At 42.3% G+C, this 22537-nt stretch overlaps 1 protein-coding gene across 4 annotated transcripts; it reads right to left on the reverse strand.

The window, feature by feature from the left end:
* Positions 1-417: 417 nt before the first annotated feature.
* LOC123579437 (ATP-dependent RNA helicase DDX19B) lies at positions 418-22223 on the reverse strand. Of its 4 annotated transcripts, XM_045443496.1 has the most exons (14): positions 22114-22214; positions 21462-21585; positions 19652-20771; positions 12121-12169; positions 11174-11227; positions 10318-10453; positions 9914-10006; positions 6184-6286; positions 5532-5646; positions 3104-3281; positions 2507-2744; positions 1792-1954; positions 1114-1305; positions 418-727 (listed from the first exon to the last, which is right to left on the reverse strand). In XM_045443496.1, exons 3-14 carry the CDS (start codon positions 19823-19825, stop codon positions 666-668), a joined length of 1557 nt encoding a protein of 518 aa, XP_045299452.1. In that variant the 5' UTR covers positions 19826-20771; positions 21462-21585; positions 22114-22214; the 3' UTR covers positions 418-665. The 4 variants fall into 4 exon arrangements, with proteins under 4 accessions (XP_045299452.1, XP_045299456.1, XP_045299454.1 ...); XM_045443500.1 differs by lacking the exon at positions 19652-20771 and having other exon boundaries at positions 22114-22211; XM_045443498.1 differs by lacking the exon at positions 22114-22214 and having other exon boundaries at positions 19652-19967; positions 21462-21657.
* Positions 22224-22537: the final 314 nt, after the last annotated feature.

Genomic DNA, 22537 nt, shown 5'->3' on the forward strand with positions numbered 1-22537 from the left:
ACATTGATGGCTGGCTTATCACCTATCCTACTTGGGATCTCTCTCTGTCTGTCTCTGTGTCTCTCTCTTTTTTTTTTTTTTAACATTTATTTATTTTTGAGAGAAAGGCAGAGTGCACGCAGGAGAGGGGCAGAGAGAGAATCCAAAGCAGGCTCCAGGCTCTGAGCTGTCAGCACAGAGCCTGATGCGGGGCCCGAACCCACAAACTGAGATCATGACCTGAGCTGAAGTCGTACACTTAATCGACCGAGCCATCCAGGCGCCCCTATCTGTGTCCCTCTTCATCTCTATTCTGTCTGGAGGCTGGTCTTAACACTCCTGGCCAGAGAATAGGCAGGGGCTGCTGCAAAGATCTTGAGCAAGTGATTAGCCACAGCATCTAGATGGGGAAAATGCCGGCCAAAAAAAAAGACAGAATTTCAAAAGGTAAATTTCTGTGTATTCACGCCTAATCTTCAAGAGTTGTGTAAACAATTTTTTTCTACCTTCCCCCATCATTTGCACAATTTTTGTCTAGTCCAAACGTAATTTAAAATGAGGTAGGTAGTTTCTCTCTCCTCTGCCTCCTCTTCTTTGTGGCGACTGTCGAGGCCTGTGCCGTGAAAGCACCAGTCTCCCGTGCAGGGGGAGCACCAGGGGTGGGCACTGGTGACTGACGGAGCTTCTCAGTTGGCTATTTTCTCAATCTCATCCAAATCATCCGTGTCCAATCTTTCTATTTTCTTATCTGGGGAAAAAAAGAGAATTCACAGAGACATCAACACGGGGCTATCATGAAAGCACACACCTAGGGAAGGGACAGCACAGCAGGGAGGGAGGAGGCAGACAGGTTTCTGCCCCCATGCCAAGCCTCTGGCCACAGCAAACTGTCATGAAACCCCACGGGCTCCTGGTGCCTGAGCACGGGACAGAGCCCTAGGCCCTTCAAGCCTGGCCAAGGGGGCGCTGTTGTTCGAGTTCCTGACCCGAACTCACCAGGTGTGCTCTTCGAGAACTTCCATATTGTAGGAAAGGAGGGGAATGTGACAAGGACAAAGGCCTCTCGAGGAGGCCCCAGGAGAACCTGCCCCTCTAAGGAGAGGGCCCTGGCAGGGGACACTCCCAGGCACTCACTAAAATGCTCCTGGATTCTGTTCAGGATGTTCATGCTGTGCTTGCTGTCGACCATGTTCACTGCCAGGCCCCTCTTGCCAAAGCGGCCCGTGCGCCCGATCCGGTGCAGGTAGGTCTCGTTGTCCGGGTTCCCATCCTTGTCCACGGGAAGGTCAAAGTTGATGACGACAGATACCTGTTCAACATCAATACCTGCACGAAAGAGGGGTGGAGTCAGGATGGGAAACAAAAACCACCACCCACCAGGCGAGGCTGCCCCACGCCAGCATCAGGTGGAGGAAGAGTCTGGGGCAGGCCAGCTCTGGGATTCGGGGACCGGGGGCACGCAGCAGAATCCAGAGGGAAAAACAGAACTCTGGCAGGTGCTAACAAAATTATGACATCGCTAGAAGAGCCTCTGCTAGATACAAGAATCTGGAGATGCGGCCGAAACTTCACTAGGGGCCCCCAGGAGAGCAGGCACCATTCACTCTAAACCAGTCACTGCCTGTTTCCTTCCACCACATCAGGACTCCTGGCTGCTGTGAAAGTTCTCATCTGCTGGGGGAATCCAGCCTCTCCCACAAAACAAAGTCAGCACCAACCCCAGCTGGACTCCCCCGAACCATCTGAGCGTCCCGTACGGGAGCCCTGCTCTCGCCATCCGGAGCCTGGCGAACAGGCACATTCTCTGCTCACCGCGGGCACACACGTTGGTGGTCACCAGCACCTTCTCTTTGCCCTCTCGGAAGCGCTCGATCACCGCAGCCCTCTGCTCCACCATCATCTCGCCGCTCAGCAGAGCCACCTGGTGGCCTTCTTTGGAGAGCTCTGCTGCCAGCCAACTAGCCGTTTTGCGGGTCTGGAGTGAAAAGAATGGTTTTAAATGGAGATACCTGTAAAAATAAAAACAAAAACAAACCTGCAAAAAAGTGGCTTGTTTCCATTAAAATACGTGAAAGCCTGCTGAGTTCAGCCACCAGGGTAGGCTTACCAATTTTACAAAGACAATTTTAGCCATGTGAATTTTTTTTGGATGAATTACTTAAATCATCTTAGTGTTCAGCTAGGAAGAGTGTGGTAGGAGCCAAATATCTTCATTCTCAAATAGTCTATATTCTTAATGTTATATAGTCATTTCATTGGATGTTATCTGGAGTTTTTCCCAAGGTATGTCTAAGAGGTGGGACCAAAGAAAAGTTCAATTCTTCACAGTCTTTCCCTCATAACTCATTATAGTCTGAGGAGAATATGCCCTGGGGCAGGTGGAGGTGCTTCATCATTTCCTTTCTGGCCACACAGAGGACACCCAGTCCTCCTCAGCACTGAGGTGGAGCTGGCTGAAGGGAGGGCCAGGCACACCCTCCAGTGGAGCTCCTCCCCCGGCAGGCCTGCTGCTGCCACTGCTACTCACGTGGCAGAAGATCATGGCCTGAGCAATGGTGATGGCCCCGTAGAGGTTACACAAGGCCTGGAACTTCTCATCTCTGTTATTGCACAGGACGTAATACTGCTTGATGGTGTCCAACGTCTCCTCCTCACGCTTCAGTTTGATAATGTTTGGGTCTGGGACCACTTTCTGGGCAAATTTCCATACAGAGTCTTCAAAGGTGGCAGAGAAAAGCAGCATCTGGCAGTTCCTGGGCAGCATCCTGCAAGGGAAGACCCAGGTATGTGGCATGACCCCGAGTCTTTCCCTGGAAGGAACAGAAGACAGCCACCCCAGGCTTGGATGCTCTACACGCCGGGGAAAGAGGCAAAAGGGGGGAGGAGAACAGCAGGGAGGAGGCAAGAGCAGCCATGGGGCAGGGAGAGGGCTGGTGTTAGATTCCCTAAGTCTCCTTCCTCAACCCATGGTCAGCGCTGAGGAGCAAATGGCCTATCAAACAAATGCTTCTGGAAGCACTAGAGTAAAGAACCTGATAGGAGCAAGAAGAAGTGTTTGAAGTAAAAGGAGAAGATGCTGTAGATCAGGAGACTGAGACGTTCCTCTTGGCTCAAGAGTTCCTACCTCTGGATGCGGATGCTCTGGTCTTGGTGGCCCTGAGTAGCTATCATCACGTCAGCCTCATCCAGAACAAACACCTTGATCTTCTTAGGGTCAATGAACTTGAGCTTGGAGCACCAGTCCAGAACAGTCCCAGGGGTGCCAATGACAATGTGTTCACTGATCTTCTGACCTCTTTCCACTGTGGAGACAAGATGTTTTCCGTGGGTATTTCCATGAAAAAGTCTGCTTTCCTCTCTGAGAAAAATGTAAAGCTATGATGTATTTTAATGCAACTGTTTTTATGTTTGCCTTACTGTTTTAAGGAAAGGTTATGATATCACTACAGTATTTAATAATGCTGAACAGATAAGGTAAGGATATACACAGTGAAAAGATGAAAGCCTCTTCAGTAGTGTTCTTTTCCATCTCTGTAGTCATCCAGCTCTCTTTCAAGGAGGCTCTGTCGTATCTTTATTTCTTCTCTGTCAACATCATTCCCCCAGCCCAGGATGGCACTTCTCCCAAGCAGACTTTCACAGCACTCTCTTCAGTGCACTCTGTCCCTCAGCTACCTTAGCATCTACGTCAAACAAGCCGGTTGCCTCTACTCACTGTCTGTCCGGGTCAGTAAACAGGATTCATCCTGAAAGGCTTTGTTTTCCCAAAGAAACACAAAATGCCTCTATTAGATAAAGTGCTTCCCCAGACAAGGCCTGGTGGACCATAGCATGTTCTTGACTGTGTGTGCAGTCTGGAACTTAGAAGATTTGGCTCTTCGTTTTGAATTAGATGGCACTTATAATTTTTAGCCCTTTGATTACAGTCTTGACCAGACACATGCAAGCTTCCTCTAAACAGCCAAAATTTTGCCCTAATGTGAATGTTGAGTGAATTCAAAGCCAACAAATGCCCCTTCTTACTTCTGTTAAAGAAACCAATTACAGCCCCCCACAAAAGTTATTCAGACTCCTCTGCCATTCTAACCCAAATTGAAAAATTTTAAATGTCTTATCATCTTTAACTAAATTTTATAATCTTATTTACTTTTTAGAAACAATCTTAAGTTGGTATTAGGACATTGTACACTGAGTAGATTTCTGTAGTCACAGTTACAGGTTAGTGGTAAAGATTCACAGGACTTAGCCGAACTTTCAACAAGACTTTTTTTAATTACTTAAATATTGTTAATTTGTTGTATAACAAAAGCAGGAAACCTGAATAAGGGGGAAAAAAAAAAAAGCTCCAAACCAAAAAAAACTCTTAAATACAGAGAACAAACTGGTGTTTGCTGGTGAGGGGGAGGTGGTGAGTGAGGGAAGGTGAAATAGATAGAGGGGTTATCTTTTACATTTAATCCAGTTATCTTGATAAGCATTGAGAAAAATAGAGAATTGTTGAATCACAGGGGTGCCTGGGTGGTTTGGTTGGCTCAACGTCTGACTTCGGCTCAGGTCATGATCCCAAGGTTTGTGAGTTCGAGCCCCACATTGGGCTCTGCAATGACAATGCAGAGCCTGCTTGGGATTTTCTCTCTCTCTCTGCCTCTCCCTCACTTGTGTGCTCTCTCTCAAAAATAAATAAACTTAAAAAAAAAAACAAAGAATTGTTTATCCTTATATTGTATACCTGAAACTAACAGCACTGTACGTTAATTACAATCAATTAAAAAAAAATGAAATGCCAGAGTTAATTGTTCATATTCTAGAACATTTTTTGTTCTTCTGATGACATTAAAAAGAAACTAGGCAATTAAATCCAAAACGTGCAACATTTTATAAGCAACTGGTCTGGCCTGTTCAAAAAGTCAAATGTACTGGGGGAGGAGAAGATGTAGGAATTATTCTAGATTGAAAGAGTACATATCCACTAATTTAATCTTGGTTCAAAAACAAAGCAGCCACAAAGAAACACTTTTGGGGAAAAATAAAATGGACTAGATACCAGTTCTTAGAGAATCTGCTAACTCTCTTGTGATAAGGGTTTTGTGGGTATGCTGAAGAATGTCCTTATTATGAGATGCACGCTCAAGTATTTAGGAATAAAGATCCACAACATCTGCAATATACTTTCAAATGGTTCCCCCCACCACACAGACAGATAAAGTAAATATGGCAAAGTGCTGAGTTTTTGAATGTACGTAAAGGGCACGTGTGTTATCTTTATTATTTCACCTACTGTGTATGATTTGAAATTTTTAAAATGGAAGTTGTCAGGGGAGCCTAGGTAGCTCAGTCAGTTAAGTGTCCGACTTCAGCTCAGGTCATGATCTCACAGTTCATGAGTTTCAGCCCCATGTCAGCTCAGAGCCTGCTTGGGATTCTCTCCCTCTTTCTCGCTCCCTGCCCACCCCCCTCACTTTTGTGCACGCTCTTTCTCTCAAAATAAATAAACTTTTAAATAAAATAGAAGTGGTTAGCCTAATGAATTAGAATCACATATTCATACTCACATTTATTGCCTCGGACAGCATAAGCTAGCTTCAGTTCAGGGTAAAATTTGCCCATCTGTTCAATCACTTTTCCTGTTTGCAGGGCGAGCTCATAAGTTGGGGAGAGGCACAGACACTGGCAGGGAAAGAGTGTACAGTGAGATCTCAAGGGCAGTGGGGAACTACCGTCAGGACTTAGTTATTCCTCCAGCTGACGCTGAAGAAGGGTATGTAAATTAAAGTGCACACCATTTGATTTTTTAAGCTGCAAAGTCATAAGCTAGAATTCTGAAGGGTCAGAACTCTGGCTGGGTAAAGACCGTTGAAAATAGCTATTGGCCACAGGAATATAAAAACCCCCATATGAGCAAGGATCTGAAATTCCAGTTGGAGATTAGCTTCCTTTTCACTTACTCAGAAAGTTCTCAGAACTTTCCAAAGGATGATACTTTCCTGCAAGTAGAGGTGCCAAGTCTGTCAGCAGTATCCCAGAACTGGCAAACCACGGAGAAAGAACAGGATGTGTGTGGCTACTAGAAAATCAACCATATTGCTTGTGCTCCACAAGGGGCTCTGGTTTATGTAAAAAGTAATAAGTACCTTGGCTTTTATTCCATCAAATGTAATTTCTAGCTACATGTTAGCAGAAAATCCAAATTTACCAAGCCCTTACCTGGGGGTATCTATTTGCAGGTTCTACTTGGCTGAGCATGGCCAACACGAAGGCAGCTGTTTTACCAGTGCCAGACTGAGACTGGGCAATTAAGTTCTGTGGGCTGCACAAGAAAACAAACTGTTTAGGAGTGTAAATCTCAAGTATTCTCTTAGTTAAGCACAATGAAGAATAAGGCTTAGTTTACAGAAGGAGGCTTTGATTTCTGCAGTGGAGTTACACATCCTAGCTCCACAAACAAAGCACCACAGAGAGAAGACTATGGTGGGATTCAAAGCACACTCTGTATCTTTTATTCTTGACACAGCAGCCAGTGAGTGATTCTTTGAAAACGTGAGACCACTTATGTCACTCCTCATTTCATTCAGAATAAAAGTGAAAATGCTTCTGTGTTACAATCTGGCTCCCTAGTGGTTCTCTGTTCTCAGCTCCTGCTACCTGCTCCCTTAATCACCTACTCCACCACAAAGGCCTCAGTGCTGCCCCAAAAGCATGCCAGCCATGCCCCCATCTCAAGGTTTCTGCACTGGCTATACTCTGCCTGGGGCAACTGTTCCAGGTGACAACATGTCAACTCTCCTCTCCTTCAAGGCTTTGCTCGCACATCATCTCCTTGATGAGATCCGACCCTAACACTTGATTAGAATTGTAACCTACTTTGAAATACCTTAAAGAATGATGTATTGGTGGATAGATATGTGATGAAGTATAATAAAATGTTAGTGACAGAATCTAGATGATGGGCATATGGGTGTTCACTATAAAATCCTTTCAATTTTGTTGTAAGTTCGACAATTTTCATAATATAAAGTTGGGGGAAAACTGCAATTCATTTCCTTGGTATTCCTCATCTTCCCTACTATGCTCTGTTTTCCTCTTTAGCATTTGTCACCGTTTTAACTTTTATTTATTTTAGTACGTTTATTTACTGAGAGACAGCAAGAGAGAGAGAGAGCCAGCGAACAAGTGGGGGGACAGAAGATCCTAACCAGGCTCTATGCTGACAGCAAAGAGCTCAATGCAGGGCTCAAACTCATGAACCATAAGATCATGACCTGAGCCGAAGTCAGACACTTAACCAACTGAGCCACTCAGGCGCCCTATCACCTTTTTTTAAAAACAGCTTGTAAATGTACAATTCAGTAGCATTAATTACATTTAAAACTTATATCTTTTAACATGCTATATACTGTATATTTTATTTATTTTTAATAAAAATAAATGATCTATACTCCAGAGTAAGCTCCTTATATAGGGCAGGAATTTTTGTCTGCTTTGTTTACTAATGTATGCAAGGATCTACAATAGTATCTGTACTCGATACATATTTGTTAATGAAGAATAGTACTAGATAGTTCTCTTAGGTCTCTTCTAACATTGGTGATTTAAAAACTGAACATCTATGAAAGCATTAAGATCTCTAGGGGCACCTGGGTGGCTCAGTCAGTTAAGTGTCTGACTTCGGCTCAGATCATGATTTTAAGGTTCATGAGTTTGAGCTCCACATTGGGCTCTGACCTGACATTGCAGAGCCTGCTGGGGATTCTCTCCTGTCTCTTCCCCTCCCCTGATCTCTAAATAAATAAATAAACTTAAAAAAAAAAAAAAGATCTCTAAACACAAATGACCAATGTGAAACAAATATTCCATTTATTCATCTCTATGTTCAAAGTGTCAAGCTAAAAAGCAACATTATTCATCATGAAAAAAGTCACTGTTATGACATGGAACAAAGAAAATGTTAAGAAAATACAGACCTAAAATGTCTTTTTTTTATTTACTTATATTTTATTATTTTTTAAGTAGGCTTCATGCCCAGTGCAGAGCCCAATGCAGGACTGAACTCACAACGCTGACTTCGTGACCTGAGCTGAGATCAAGAGTTGGATGTCTGGGGTACCTGGGTGGCTCAGTTGGTTAAAGTCAGGTCATGATCTTGGCTCAGGTCCTGATCTTGCAGTTTGTGGGTTTGGGCCCCACGTCAGGCTCTGTGCTGACAGCTCGGAGCCTGGAGCCTGCTTCAGATTCTGTGTCTCCCTCTCTCTCTGCCCCTCCCCTGCTCACACTCTGTCTCTCTGTCTCTCTCTGAAAAATAAACATTAGAAAAAAATTAAAAAAAAAAAAAAAAATCGGACGCTTAACCAACTGAGCCACCCAGGCACACCCCCAAAATATGTACTTTTAGACCATAGGAAAAGGAGTTTCAGGATTTAAATTATATGCAGCATAATTTTACATAATCATATATAATGTAGGGATTTATTTTTATAAAGAGTTCCTCATGCTCTCGAACCTTGTTTCTCAAAATGTGGTCTGAAACTAGCATCATCATAATCACTTAGAAGCGTATTAGAAAAGATGAACTTTAGTCCCCACCTCAGATGGAGACTGAAATGAGAATCTGTATTTTAATAAATTCCTATGAGATTCATATGCCTATGCAAGAGTAAAAAGCACTGCACCAGAAAACAACCTTGGTAATTACCCTATTCTGATCTTTCAGAACACTGGTTTTTGCCTGTTATATTTGACACAATAAATTTTATATATCCATCTAATGAAATCATAGTGTATATGAATGATAAATGTTTATTTATCAACACAGAAAGATGATGATCTAAGTTTTCTTTTTTTATTGTGTGTTTCTAAAAAAATTTTTTTAATGTTTATTTATTTTTGAGAGAGAGAGGGACAGAGCACAAGCGGGGGAGGGGCAAAGAGAGACAGGGAGTCCAAAGCAGGCTCCAGGCCCTGAGCTGTCAGTGCAGAGCCTGATGCGGAGCTTGATCTCATGACCCTAAGATCACTACCTGAGCCAAAATCAAGAGTTTCCATTTTTTAAAAAAGGTATAGGGGCACCTGGTGGCTCAGTTAATTGAGTGTCTGTTGATTTCAGCTCATGTCACGATCTCATGGTCACAGGATCAAGCCCCTGTCAGGTTTTCCACTAGGTGTGAAGCCTGCTTGGGACTTGGGATTCTCTCTCTTCTCCCCCTTTACCCCTTACCCACCTGCACACATGATAAAATAAAAAATAAACTAGCTATAAAAAAAAAGGTATGGGACGCCTTGGTGGCTTAGTCACTTAAGCGTCTGGCTCTTGATCTAAACTCAGGTCACGATCTCACGGTTCATGAGATTGAGTCCCACATCAGGCTCTGCGCTGACAGCGTGGAGCCTGCTAGGGATTCTCTCTCCCCCCCACCTCTGCCCCTCCCCTGCTCGTGCACTCTCTCTCTCAAATAAATAAACATTATTAAAAAAAAGATATAGCTATAGATATTAAGTTTACATAAAAAAGTCTAGAAGTCTCTAAATGTTAGTGAGGGGTGGAGACTACAAATGATTTTTATTTTTCCTTGTTTTCTAGCTTTTCTACAATAAGCATGTATTACTAGTATAGTTTTAAAAAATAATATGATTTTTTTTTCGGGGCGCCTGGGTGGCGCAAGTCAGTTAAGCGTCTGACTTCAGCCAGGTCACGATCTCGCGGTCCGTGAGTTCGAGCCCCGCATCAGGCTCTGGGCTGACGGCTCAGAGCTTGGAGCCTGTTTCCGATTCTGTGTCTCCCTCTCTCTCTGCCCCTCCCCCGTTCATGCTCTGTCTCTCTCTGTCCCAAAAATAAATAAACGTTGAAAAAATAAATAAATAAATAAATAAAATAAAAAATAATATGATTTTTTAAAAATGGAATATTAAAAATGGGATAGAGTTGTATCAGGACACATACGGCTCAGCAAGCATCAAAGGCAATGCATTCTCTTGTATCTTGGATGGACGGTTGAAGCCCATGGCATAGACTCCCTGGAGAAGCTGTGGTTTCCTAGGAAAACAGTTAAAGATGAAAGTCACTGTCTCTTTGGTTGAGGAAAGAAGCCAAATACCTGAGGGATTTCTTTTTCTCTTTCTTACTGTTGTTACACACATTTTATTTACAACTAACAATACTTGAATTATGTGAAACTGAGCACAATTCATATTACGTGGCAATTTTACTTAATAGCCCAAAGCAGCTAAATTCTTTTATTAAACTTGTATTAGCTAAAAATGTTCTGCTGTGATGAAAAATACATATATAATAGGACTAGGATCTCTATCTAACACAAAGGGGAGAGTCAGTAAACAAATACTCACAGCCGAAGCTCCTCAAAGGACTTCACAGAGTAGAGCGGGGAATTTGGGTCCCGCTGCAGGACTTCCACTTGGTTAGTGTTATCGACAAGGTTGCTTCTGATCAGCTTGTTGAGTAAAGACTGGGCAGCTCTGTCTTCTGTCAGGAAAAAAAGAGCAAAGAATTTTATTTTATTTTTTATTATTTATTTTATTTTTAATTTTCATTTTTTTGAGAGCAAAGAATTTTAAAAGGCCATGAAATCCACCTTGAATTCATCTGAATTTACTTGCCATTGGCATTTTAAGCAGTAACATGTATTTGTGCTGGGACTTTATCATGCAATTCGGCCTCATATCCCTCTCCAGGATCTATTCCAAACAACTCTCCTTTCTGGAGGTTATCTATTCTTCCTATGTGTACCTAAGTATTTACTCCCCAATCTATGCTCAATAGAAAATTAAAAATTATTAGCTTAACAAACACATCACAGCAATAGGAAAAAAAACCCCAGAAATTAACAAAGTTTATATTTTGATATCATATAAGCTATTTCTATCTTGTGATCTATGTTTAATATGTCCAAATATCATTAACTTTATTAGACAATGGGGATGCAACTTAAAATTTCATTTATAATACCCTGTACAAGATAATCATTCAGGGAATATTTCCTGCTGCTGGAGTCCATCAGTGGTTCAAAACAAAATTTCCCTAAAATGTAAACAATGAAAATTCTTTCAACAACTATGTTGAACTTTTATTAGCACTGTGACTCCCATTAAAGTCAAACCAAGTTGGGCATAAAAACAAAGCCATGTAACAATCTATTCTCTTAAGACTGTAGAACCTTGTGGGTATAGCTCTAGGCTGTGTTACCTTTCTCTTCTTCATCTGCCTTCTCTGAATTAGCATTGGTCTTGACAACAGCACCTTTATCAGACACAAAGTGGCCGTCATTCAGTATCACATCCCATACCCAACAGCTGAGACAATTCAAATTCTATGAGACACTAGAAATGTAAAGGCCTGGGGAGCAGAAAAATAAATGAGGAAACCAAGCCACAGATAAAAACATTTTATTGTTCCTAAATAAATAAAGGTATGAAACAATGTTTCTAACATTTCAATTCTTTCCTATTCCAAGTCCTCTCACTATACCTCAAACAAATGTGACTTTCCCTCATATCAATATTTCTGAAATGTTATAGAAAGATGATCACAGCAGGCAATGATCACAAACCACCTTGATGTTCAAAAGAGGAAATCATATTTCGTCAATATATACACGCTATAATGCCATTAGGATTCTATGTATATAAACTATTGATTAATAGAAATGCATATTCAAACAATGTTGTCGTTATCAAAAAATATACAGAAAAAGATTGTAAGTAAATTTGGAATGAGGTTAATGTTCCTATTCCCTCCACCCCGCCAGTAATTTTAAGTACATCAACAAAAATTTAATGGATTTTTGGTAGATATGATTTTAGATAATGACAATAGTTTAATTCTCAGGTTGCTCATACTTTGCCTCTCTCATCTCAAATTGAGGAATATTTTGAAAAAACAACAAATAATCTTTGGCAGTATATTCTCATGGACAGCAATCAATTTGATCATTTATAAGTCAATTAGGCATCCTCATGCTTATATTAAGGACAATACAAAGCAAAACAGTCCAGTTTAATTCCCAAATCAAACAACTGCCAGCATCTGTCAGCCCCCTTCCTGGTACATATATTTTTTTTCCAGACAGTTGTTATGTCACAGCAGAAATACTAAAGGAAATCACATGTGCTTTCAAACTAGCTTTTACTCACCATTGGCATCTGGTTTGATTTTCTCTTCCTTAAGATGCAAGTTGCTCAACTAAATGGAGAATATGGAGAGGGGGGGAAAGTGTCAGGAAAATCACTTAAAAGGTTGTGAATCAACAGAGCCTCCCCAATGAAGCTAGGGAGAAATGAGCCACACTCAAGACCTATTCATTAGGTTGTTCTGCTGGGCTCCTTTTGTTGACTAAATGAGTGAGAATAAACAAAATGTCCCATTAATACAGCAATAGAAAAAACCTGGTTACACAACAGCTCAAAATCCACACCTCCTAATTATAATCCCTAGAGAGAATTATAATTTGTGAGTTTGCTTAAGGCCCTTATTACAAAGACTCTCTCAGTAGAATACCACTTGAGTTGTCATTCTCTTGTATTACAAACAGGAAATTTTAAAAGATACTGGGAGATGCAGTCACACTTCAGACAGAGAATATCAGGTGGGAGGGCTGCAATGAAAAGCATCTGTGGGTAGGCATCAGTTATGTTGCAAGATATGTTTGAGCCACAGGACCACAACATGCCGATATGCATCCTCACATTCAAGATTTCCTTGTGATGGAAGCCTGATATATGTCTATTTTTTAGTGTTTATTTATTTTTGAGAGAGAGAAAGAGAGCAGAGTGTGAGTGGGGGAGGGGCAGAGAGAGGGAGACACAAAATCCAAAGCGGGCTCCAGACTCTGAGCTGTCAGCACAGAGCCCAACAAGGGGCTTGAACCCACGAACCACGAGATCGTGACCTGAGCCAAAGTTGGATGCTTAACTGAGCCACCCAGGTGCCCCTGGAAGTCTGATATTTTAAACAGAAAACAATCTGGGGTGTCATAGCACACTGTATAATCAAAATACCTAGCAATTTGAAGTGGGAAAGCAAAGAATTCAAAAAAAGAATTATTGGGGCGCCTGGGTGGCGCAGTCGGTTAAGCGTCCGACTTCAGCCAGGTCACGATCTCGCGGTCCGGGAGTTCGAGCCCTGCGTCGGGCTCTGGGCTGATGGCTCGGAGCCTGGAGCCTGCTTCCCATTCTGTGTCTCCCTCTCTCTCTGCCCCTGCCCCGTTCATGCTCTGTCTCTCTCTGTCCCAAAAATAAATAAACGTTGAAAAAAAAAAAAAAAAAGAATTATTAGGACTTTGATCAAACACTATAAATTAGGCAGGACTTATCTCCTCTATTAGAATGAAAATACACTTTTATTTGTCAATTAAACCTCAGTAAAAGCTGGGTGGAAAAGAAAATACCTTAAAGACAGGAATGTTTTTATTTTTACTTGATCTTTGGATCTAGCAGAAAGCAGGTGCTCTAACCACAAAATATTAAGGGGGCTTAGGACATCATCTAGTGAAGGGTGAAAGAATGAAAATGGCTACTTTTTAAGAATTTGTTTAATGTTTATTTATATTTGAAAGAGAGAGAGAAACAAAGTGTGATGCGGGACGGGCAGAGAGAGGGACAGACAGACACAGAATCCGAATCAGGCTCCAGGCTCCAAGCTGTCAGCACAGAGCTCAACGCAGGGCTCCAACTCATGAACCGTGAGATCATGACTTGAGCTGAATTCAGACACTCAACTGACTGAGCCACCCAGGTGCCCCGAAAATGGCTATTTCTTAAAGTGCCACCTATACCAGCAATTCTTTATGTTTTGAGGTTCATTCTGTCTTTCCTCTAAGTCCAAGAAAGGGGAAAGGCAAGAGAGGAATGAAACTGTTGTTTATTTTGATGGGTGGTTAGTTGGGATGGAGGAACCTCACTTCTCTATTGTTGCTAACTGAAAAGGGAGTTTCTGGTGTCTCTGTATGCTTTACTGTTAGGGGATGGAGAAGTGGGGGGGGGGGGGGGGGAGGGGCACACTGGAGAGACTGGCAAGAAAGGAAATCGTCATAAAGCAGTAAAAATCCTTCATTAATTCCACATGACAGCAAACACACCAACAGAAAGTCAATATGAAGCAACCAGTGCAGCATATGATGTATGGCACCGTTCAATGTATCTGAGTCTTCTCTAAAGCACTCCTCCACACCCTGCCAACAAATCTAGTTCAAGTGTAGTATTCAGGGCTGTGGAGAGGGAGAGGGATAGAGATTGGGGGGCAGGGGCACAGAGACAGACTGCCTGACTTACTGGCAATATTTAAACAGTTAATAGCACTCACTCCTAGGGTGATAACTACCAGCTACAACAAATGATAGGGCTGAGGTACAAATGATTTAAGTATTAGAAACATCTATTACCCTAAAGCATGTTAATTATCAATGATAAAAAGAACCATTCTCTTGCTAATATATTGTTCAAATGGAAGTTAACAGAGTACATAGTTAAAATAACTGAAATGCAGGAAAAGTTGGTAGCAACAATGTAAGTGAAATTAACAGATGTATCAGGATTCTGGAGAGGTTCCAGCAGAATCTAAAAACATACCCAGGGGGGGCCTGGGTGGCTCAGTTGGTTAAGCATCCCACTCTTGATTTCGCTCAAGTGATTATCTCACATTTTGTGAGACTGAGCCCCACATCAGGATTTTTACTCACCCTCTCTCTCTGCCCCTCTCCTGCTTGTATGCTCTCTCAAAAAGTAAACAAATAGGGGCGCCTGGGTGGCTCAGTCGGTTGAGCGTCCGACTTTGGCTCAGGTCATGATCTCACGGTTTGTGAGTTCGAGCCCTGTAGGACTCTGTGCTGACAACTCAGAGCCTGGAGCCTGCTTCAGATTCTGTGTTTCCCTCTCTCTGCCCCTTCCCCGTTCATGCTCTGTCTCTCTCTCTCTCTCCAAAATAAATAAACATTCAAAAAAATTTTTTAAAAAAGTAAATAAACAAACAAACAAACAAAAAACCTCAGCCCTCACTTGGCTATAAGGACCTCAAAGCCTATAAAGCAAGACCGTGAAGGATGGATTACCCAGTACAGTGTCAGTGAACTGAACGGTGAAATTTATATTAAAAATACAGTTAGTTTAGGGGCATCTGGATGGCTCAGCTGATTAAGCGGCCGACTTCAGCTCAGGTCATGATCTCGCAGTTCATGAGTTCCGAGCCCTGCATCAGGCTCTGTGCTGACAGCTCAGAGCCTGGAGCCTGCTTCAGATTCTATGTCTCCCTCTCTCTCTAATCCTCCCCTGCTCGCATTCTGTCTCTCTCTGACTGATTTAATAAATCAACATTAAAAACGATTTTTTTAATACAATAAAAAAATACAGTTAGATACCTTCCTTTGCTCTATTTACTTGGACCAAAAAGGAGAAACGATTTTCTGATGCAACTTCATCACAAACCATTTTGAAATTAACCAAAAAGCAAAAGAACAAAAACATCCACTTTGTATGATCCACATTCATTCAATGCCTTTATTATTTGTTTTTAAGATGTGTTAAAATAATTGAAAATTGTACAGTTACACATTGCATTTTATTCAAAAGCACTTGAGAAAGGATTCTTGAGACAGAAGGAAGATTTAATGTCAAATGAACTATACTGAATAGAGATGGTCTTCGGCAAAATGGTGAAGTCGAGGACTTGAGTCATACTCATCAGTTTTCTAATCCGTTTGCCCTCCTCTAAATTGAAAAGAAGTCTCCAATGGAACAGAGGGGAACAGAGTGGAGCCACTGAAGAACAAGGAAATAAATATAAATAGAATCTAATTTTTCTTATCTAAGATGAATAAGGAATGAGGCTTAATGATTATTTAAAATACAGTAACCTTGTACTATACACATCGCTGTCACCTATGTCACACAGTACCTGTGGTGATCCTCAGTAGCAGTTCCATAAGGCAGAGGGTAACAGAGGTGTCTTTACTCATTTGCTCAGTGTTAGAATATTGTGATCTAATTTACCTGTGCACGGTTAAGTAGATTCACAAACCTTATCCAGGCTCAACTAACTAATCCATACAATATGGGCAAGTAATTTAAAAGATTCCTGCAAAGAAACTGTGCATTATAGATAATGATAATAATGGCTATTACGCATGTAGGACTTGTAATAGGCATGTCCATAACCCAATGAGGTAACCTGATTATCTTCATTTTACAGATGTGGAAACTGAGGCACAGAAAGGTTAAGCCATTTGCCCAAGGTCACGTAACTAGTAAATGATGGACCCAGAATACAAATCCAAGTCTGTCTGGCTACAAAGGCTAAGGGTTTGGTTTGTTTTTTTAAGTTTATTTTATTTAGAGAGTGACAGATAGTGAGTGGGGTAGGGGCAGAGAGAGAGAGAGAGAGAGGGAGAGAGACACGGACAGAATCCCAATCAGGCTCTGCGATGTCAGCACAGAGCCCATTTAGGGCTCAAACCCACAAACTGGGAGATCATGACCTGAGCTGAAATCAAGAGTTGGATGGTTAACCGACTAAGCCACCCAGGCACCCCAAAAGCTAAGGTTTTAACCTCTACACAATGGTGCCTCTCATAGATAATACTATTCTCATAGGAAATAATCATTTTAGGGGCAGCTGGGTGGCTCAGTCAGTTATGCATCTGACTCTTCCAGCTCAAGTCATGATCTCACAGTTTGTGAGATCGAGCTCTGCGTCGCACTCTGCACTGACAGCACAGAGCCTGCCTGGGATTCTCTTCCTCTCTCTCTGCCCCTCTCCTGTATGCACTTGCTCACTCTCCCAAAATAAATAAATAAACTAAAGAAAAAAAGATAAGAATCATTTTAAGGATGATACAATGGTGCAGCCACTTTGGAAAAAATGCTGACAGTTCCTCAAAAGTTAAACATAGAGTTATTATATAATCCAACAATGCCACTTCTAGGTGTACACCCAAGAGAAATGAAAATACATGTTCACAGAAAAACTTGTACATGAATGATCATAGACCGCATTATTCAAAATAACCAAAAAGTAGAAACAATCCAAATGCTCATCAATGGACATTGATGAAGGGATAAACAGAATGGGATGTATCTAGACAACGTAATATTTTTTGGCAATTAAAAGGAACGAAGTACTGACACCTGCTGCAATATGAATGGACCTTGAAAACATTATGCTAAGTGAAAACAGCCAGACACAACAGACCATCTATTGTATGATACCACTTATATAAAATGTCCAGAATAGACAAATCTAAAGAGACAGAAAACAAGTCAGCAGTTGCCAGAGAAGGGTGGGGAGAACGGAGTGACTAAAGTTTGAGGGAACTTTTTGGAGGTGGTGGAAATGTTCCACATCCTGATTGTGGTGATGGTTACACAACTGGATGCCTTTGTCAAAATTCACAGAATATGGGTGAGTTTTACTATACGTAAATTGTATCTCAGTAAACTTGACTTAAAAACTTTAGAGGGCCAGGGCGTCTGGGTGGCTTAGTCAGTTAAGCGTCCGACTTCAGATGAGGTCATGATCTCACAGTTGTGAATTAGAGCCCCGCATCGGGCTCTGTGCTGACAACTCGAGCCCGGAGCCTGCTTCAAATTCTGTGTCTCCCTCTCTCTCTGCCCCTCCCTCCCCTGTTCACGCTCTGTCTCTCTCTTTCTCTCAAAAATAAACATAAAAAAAATTTTTTTAAACAAGCAAAAACTTTATAGAAGGCCAGTCCAAGAGATCCAACAGTCAACTAGTAAGAATTCGTGAAAGAGGAAATGAAGAAAAATAAGGGAGAGAAATCAACAATGAAAATTTTCGAGAAAATTTCTCATAACTTAAGGACAAGATTTTCCAGATTGAAAGGACCCACCCAGTGCCCAGCAAAATGGATGCAAATAGATCCATACCAAGACTTATTAGCATGAATTTGCTGAATAATGGAGACAAACAGAAGATTCTTCAAGCTTACAAAGGGAAAAACAGGTCACATCAGGAATCAGAATGGTCTCAGACATCTCTATAACCAATAAAGAAATCTAAAAGGCAATGACACAATGCCTTTAAAATTTGGTAGGAAATTAATTTCCAACCTACAGTTCTACATCCAGCCATATTATCCAAATGATAGGGCAAAATAAGATATTTCCAGAAATTCAGTAGTATCTTAAAAATACTTACTTCCCATACACCTCCAGAAAGCTGATGGATGGCTCCACCAAATCAAGAAAGATGAGAGGCACCTGAGTGTCTCAGTCAGTCAAGTGTCTGACTTAGGCTCAGGTCACGATCTGGCTATTACCGAGTTCAAGCCCCGTGTCGGGCTCTGTGCTGACAGCTCAGAGCCTAGAGCCTGCTTGAGATTCTGTGTCTTCCTCTCACTCTCTACCTCTCCCCCCGCTCACTCTTTGTCTCTCTCTCTCAAAAATAATAAAATAAACATTAAAGAAAAAGAAAGATGAAGAGAGGGGATACAAGAGGAGTAAATCCCCAGAATGAAGCTGAAGGGAAATCTGCCCTGTTTTCCTCCAGACCCCAAAATGAGCTCTGTTCTGAACATAGGGAGAACTAGTCCAAAATGAAGGAGGCTAAATGATGTGGGGGAAATTAAATTAATAGAATAATGTGTCTGAACATCCTGAGATAATCTTAGACAATTAGCAAAGAGCTTGGGGTTGAATTGGTGATAAATACAAAGAACATGAAGAAAAACTGCAAGGCAATTATAAATTCCAAGGAAAAACAGAAAGTTTTAGAGGAAAGTAAAAGTATTGATAAGTTACTAATTATAGAAACATGAAATACTGATCTAACTAAAATTACAATATAATGAAAAGGTAGGGAATGGGAAAGTATGCATGTGTGGTGGAGAAAGGAGGATGGAGGAAAGAATCAAAATCAGTAAATACCTAAAACTGAAAACTCAAGAACTAGCAAAACAAATGTGCTATTTAGGGAACAAGGAGGTCAATGATGTAAATCAGTTTCAAGAGAACTATTAGTTGTCTCTGGGGAGGAAAAGATTGGTGGTGGTGGAACCAGTTTTTAAAACTATTTGACTCTGAATTATGTGCTTATAAATTATTATCAGTTATAAAAAATAAGACAAAGTCCTTTTTCTCAAGAGATTCACAGAAATAAGTACTAACAAGTAGGGTCAAAGCACTATCAAAACTTAGAGTGTTTAGGTGGGAAGAATGAATTCTACATAGTCACGTTTAACTCCTATCTTGTTTACTGTGCATGAGGCCCAGAACAAAAGTTAAGGTGATCAGAAGAGGATTTACTGACTGCTGGGCCTAGTAAGTCGATCATTCATTATCACTAAGCATGCTGAGGAAGCACACAAAGATGAGTAAGCCACGGTCCCAGAGTCCAGGAAGTTCAGAATCCAGAGATGGAGGATGACACAAAGGTGATTACAATCCAAGGTTGGGAGTGCGGGGTGGGGAGTGCAGTCTACAATCAGTCTTGATTCAGGGAAGACGGGCAAACGGCTGAGCTCTTCATCCCTGGAAGCACTCACCAGCTCTTATGTAACGCAGGAGGCGGATGGATAAACAAAGCCGCTCAAAGTCCAGGCTTCATTCCCACACTCACTCTATACCCATCCTGACCAAAGTAGCAACTGTCTTTCCAAGGGAACTGATCGTCGGTCAAAACTGACCCCTAACCCTTTTATGGCTGAAGCCAACTCACCGACTCGGCCGCTGCCTCCTGTTCATCTACCGCCAGGGCCCATGAGTCGGTGGCCATGGTCCCAGGCGCCGGTGGGACGCTGGTGCTGGCGGACTCGCTGGCTGGGGAAGCGCGATCGTGGGCTCCGTGGGGTCGCAGCAAGCCCCGCTCCCGCCCCACAGAGGGGGAAGTCATTCGCTTTGGCGCTGGAGACCGGAAGCGGCGCGCCACAGTGACGTCAGAGTCCGCGCCGGCTCTCCCCTCGCCCACTTCCAGCTGCAGCTTCCGTCGCTTTCGGACCCCCACCCTTACCTCTGCTTAGCTCACGTTTTCTGATCTAATGTCCGGAAACACAGACTGAGGTAGGTAGTTGTCTGAAAACACCTAAACATCTGCCAACTGGCTCTCCAACCCACGAGCAAAACCACATTCCCGCCCAGCACGCTGCCACAGCAGCTCACATAGATTGAATGTATCAAAACAGCCATTACAGATACAGTAGTCACCAAAATGCATATTGAAACAAGGAGATCTTCAGGTTGTCATTTCAGTGCCCAGGTGTTAGGAATCAGCCATGTCAAACGCCATTTGGTTAAAAATTTGGCAGACTAAAAGAATTACACCTTCAAAAAGACTCAAGGAAGGTGCTAGGGAAATGTGTTCCAGGTAGAGAATCGAAACAAGAAAGAGCAAGGAGGTTTGTGTCTGAAGGACACAATTTCTGTCAATTTCTGTGAGTATTGACAAGAGCCAGGGATGAAACTGGTAGGAGGTAGATGCAAAGCAGCTTGAGGAGCAAATGAGTTCATTCCAGGAAACTCTTCCCTATCTGGCATGACTTTTGGAGTTAGCTGTGCCTGGTTGGAATCCCAGCTCTTCCGTTTAAGAGTTGAATGATTGGGAGAATTTTTTAAAGAAAAAAATTATCTTAGGCTTTTAGAAGAGGTAAAATAAGGATTAAGTGTGACACACACTTTTTCCCCTAACTGGAAACAAACAAGGTCCTCTTTCCTTATTACTTCACTAGAAAGAAGCTGGCATTTTCCTGCAACCTGAGAGAATGAATCCCCATTTCTCTCTCTTTGCCAATATTCCACTTCAGTAAATTAATTTCAAGCAGTAGCAGGCTGTAGAATTTTACCTGTAGAGTATGAGTAAGAATGTTCAGGGGGGCGCCTGGGTGGCGCAGTCGGTTAAGCGTCCGACTTCAGCCAGGTCACGATCTCGCGGTCTGTGAGTTCGAGCCCCGCGTCAGGCTCTGGGCTGATGGCTCGGAGCCTGGAGCCTGTTTCCGATTCTGTGTCTCCCTCTCTCTCTGCCCCTCCCCCGTTCATGCTCTGTCTCTCTCTGTCCCAAAAATAAATAAATGTTGAAAAAAAAATTAAAAAAAAAAAAAAAAGAATGTTCAGGAAATGGTAAAGTATTTCTAGGCAATACCCTATTTGCCATGATTCTTTTTCTTCTGCACCCTTTAGGGTTAATTTGGTGAAGTTTTTTTTGGAAATCTATAGGTGAGGATGTGCAAAAAGAAAAAGGCAAACACATCCAGGGAAGACATGACCTACATCTCATCATGTCAGAAGCAATCTTGAGAAAATTTTGCCAGCAAAATTAAATTGATCACAGGGCTAAAGGAGGTTAACAAATTGTTTTAAAGTATAATGAGATTAAAAACAAATCCAAAGTGTAGGACTGTATATAATAGGATACACTTGTGCAAAAAAATACCTCATATATGCGTGTACATACTATAGAGAATAAGATACAAAACTGCTAACAGTGCCTGCTTCTAGTTAGGGTCTCTAGAAATCTGGGGTGGGAGAAGACTTACTTTTCGTTGTGTACACTTTATCCTCTGAAATTCATTTTCCATGTGCATATTTTCTTTTTAAAGTTGTGAGTATTTCAGGCAAGAAGGGGAATAATACAATAAACATCTAGATTCCCACCTACGGCTTAATAAGTAAAACAGTTAACATTCGATTGAAGCCCCCCGTATAGCCATCCCAAGAGACAGCAGCTCTCCTAAATTTGGTGCTTATCTTTCCCATAAATGCTATTAGCATGGGTTGCTTTTCTCTATTAAGAAACAACTCCCAAACTTAATTAGCGTCAGGATTCTAGACTCTGTCACCATCCCACACACCAGCACAATGGGAGACAACTGCTAAGAAGCAAACTGGTTTCCAAAGTGGTGCATAGAGAGAGGACCCAGGGTCATAAGAGCAGCTGGATTTGAATTCAGCCTCCTGGCATTTACTCGCATGTGACCTTAGGCAGCCTCCAACTCCTCCGAAATTATGGTAAGTACCCACTGCACGGTTCAATTATTCAACTAAGGCTTTTGGCCCAGTGGCTGGCTTATGGCGAAAGCTTGACACATATTAGCTATAATTACTATTCCTGCCCCTCCAGGGGTGAGAGTGAGGAACAAGCCTAAATGTGTTAAAAAGGGTCTCATTTCTAACCTCAAAGATACTCACATCGCCCACGGGTAGGGCGGGCTGAAAGCGCCCCAGGGCGCGGCCTCGGAGGCGGCCAGCAGCCCCCGCCATCGCAGCTCAGCAGGGCGGTTACCTCGGTCAACGGCCACTCACTGCCCTAGCCTCATTGGCTGAGGTCTGGTCCAGCCAGCCAATCAGCGGAGGGGACGGCCCAGCGTCGGGCAAGCGTGCCCGGGTACCTAGGGGCCCTAGGAGCGAAAGACAGAGTCTAGGCTCCAGCAAAGGGTCCTTTGTGTATTGAACTTTGTCATTTTTTTTGCTGAATATCCAGCTCCTTCCTTCGCTAGGCTGGAAACTCCATGAGTGCAGGGCAGTGTCTGCTTTCCTTAATGTTGACCTTCAGGGACTAATGCATAACAGACCTTCATTTGGTGAATGAATAGATGAGGAATGCCCATCCCCC

This window comes from Leopardus geoffroyi, chromosome E2 (assembly GCF_018350155.1).
Source record: "Leopardus geoffroyi isolate Oge1 chromosome E2, O.geoffroyi_Oge1_pat1.0, whole genome shotgun sequence".
NCBI lineage: Eukaryota > Metazoa > Chordata > Mammalia > Carnivora > Felidae > Leopardus > Leopardus geoffroyi.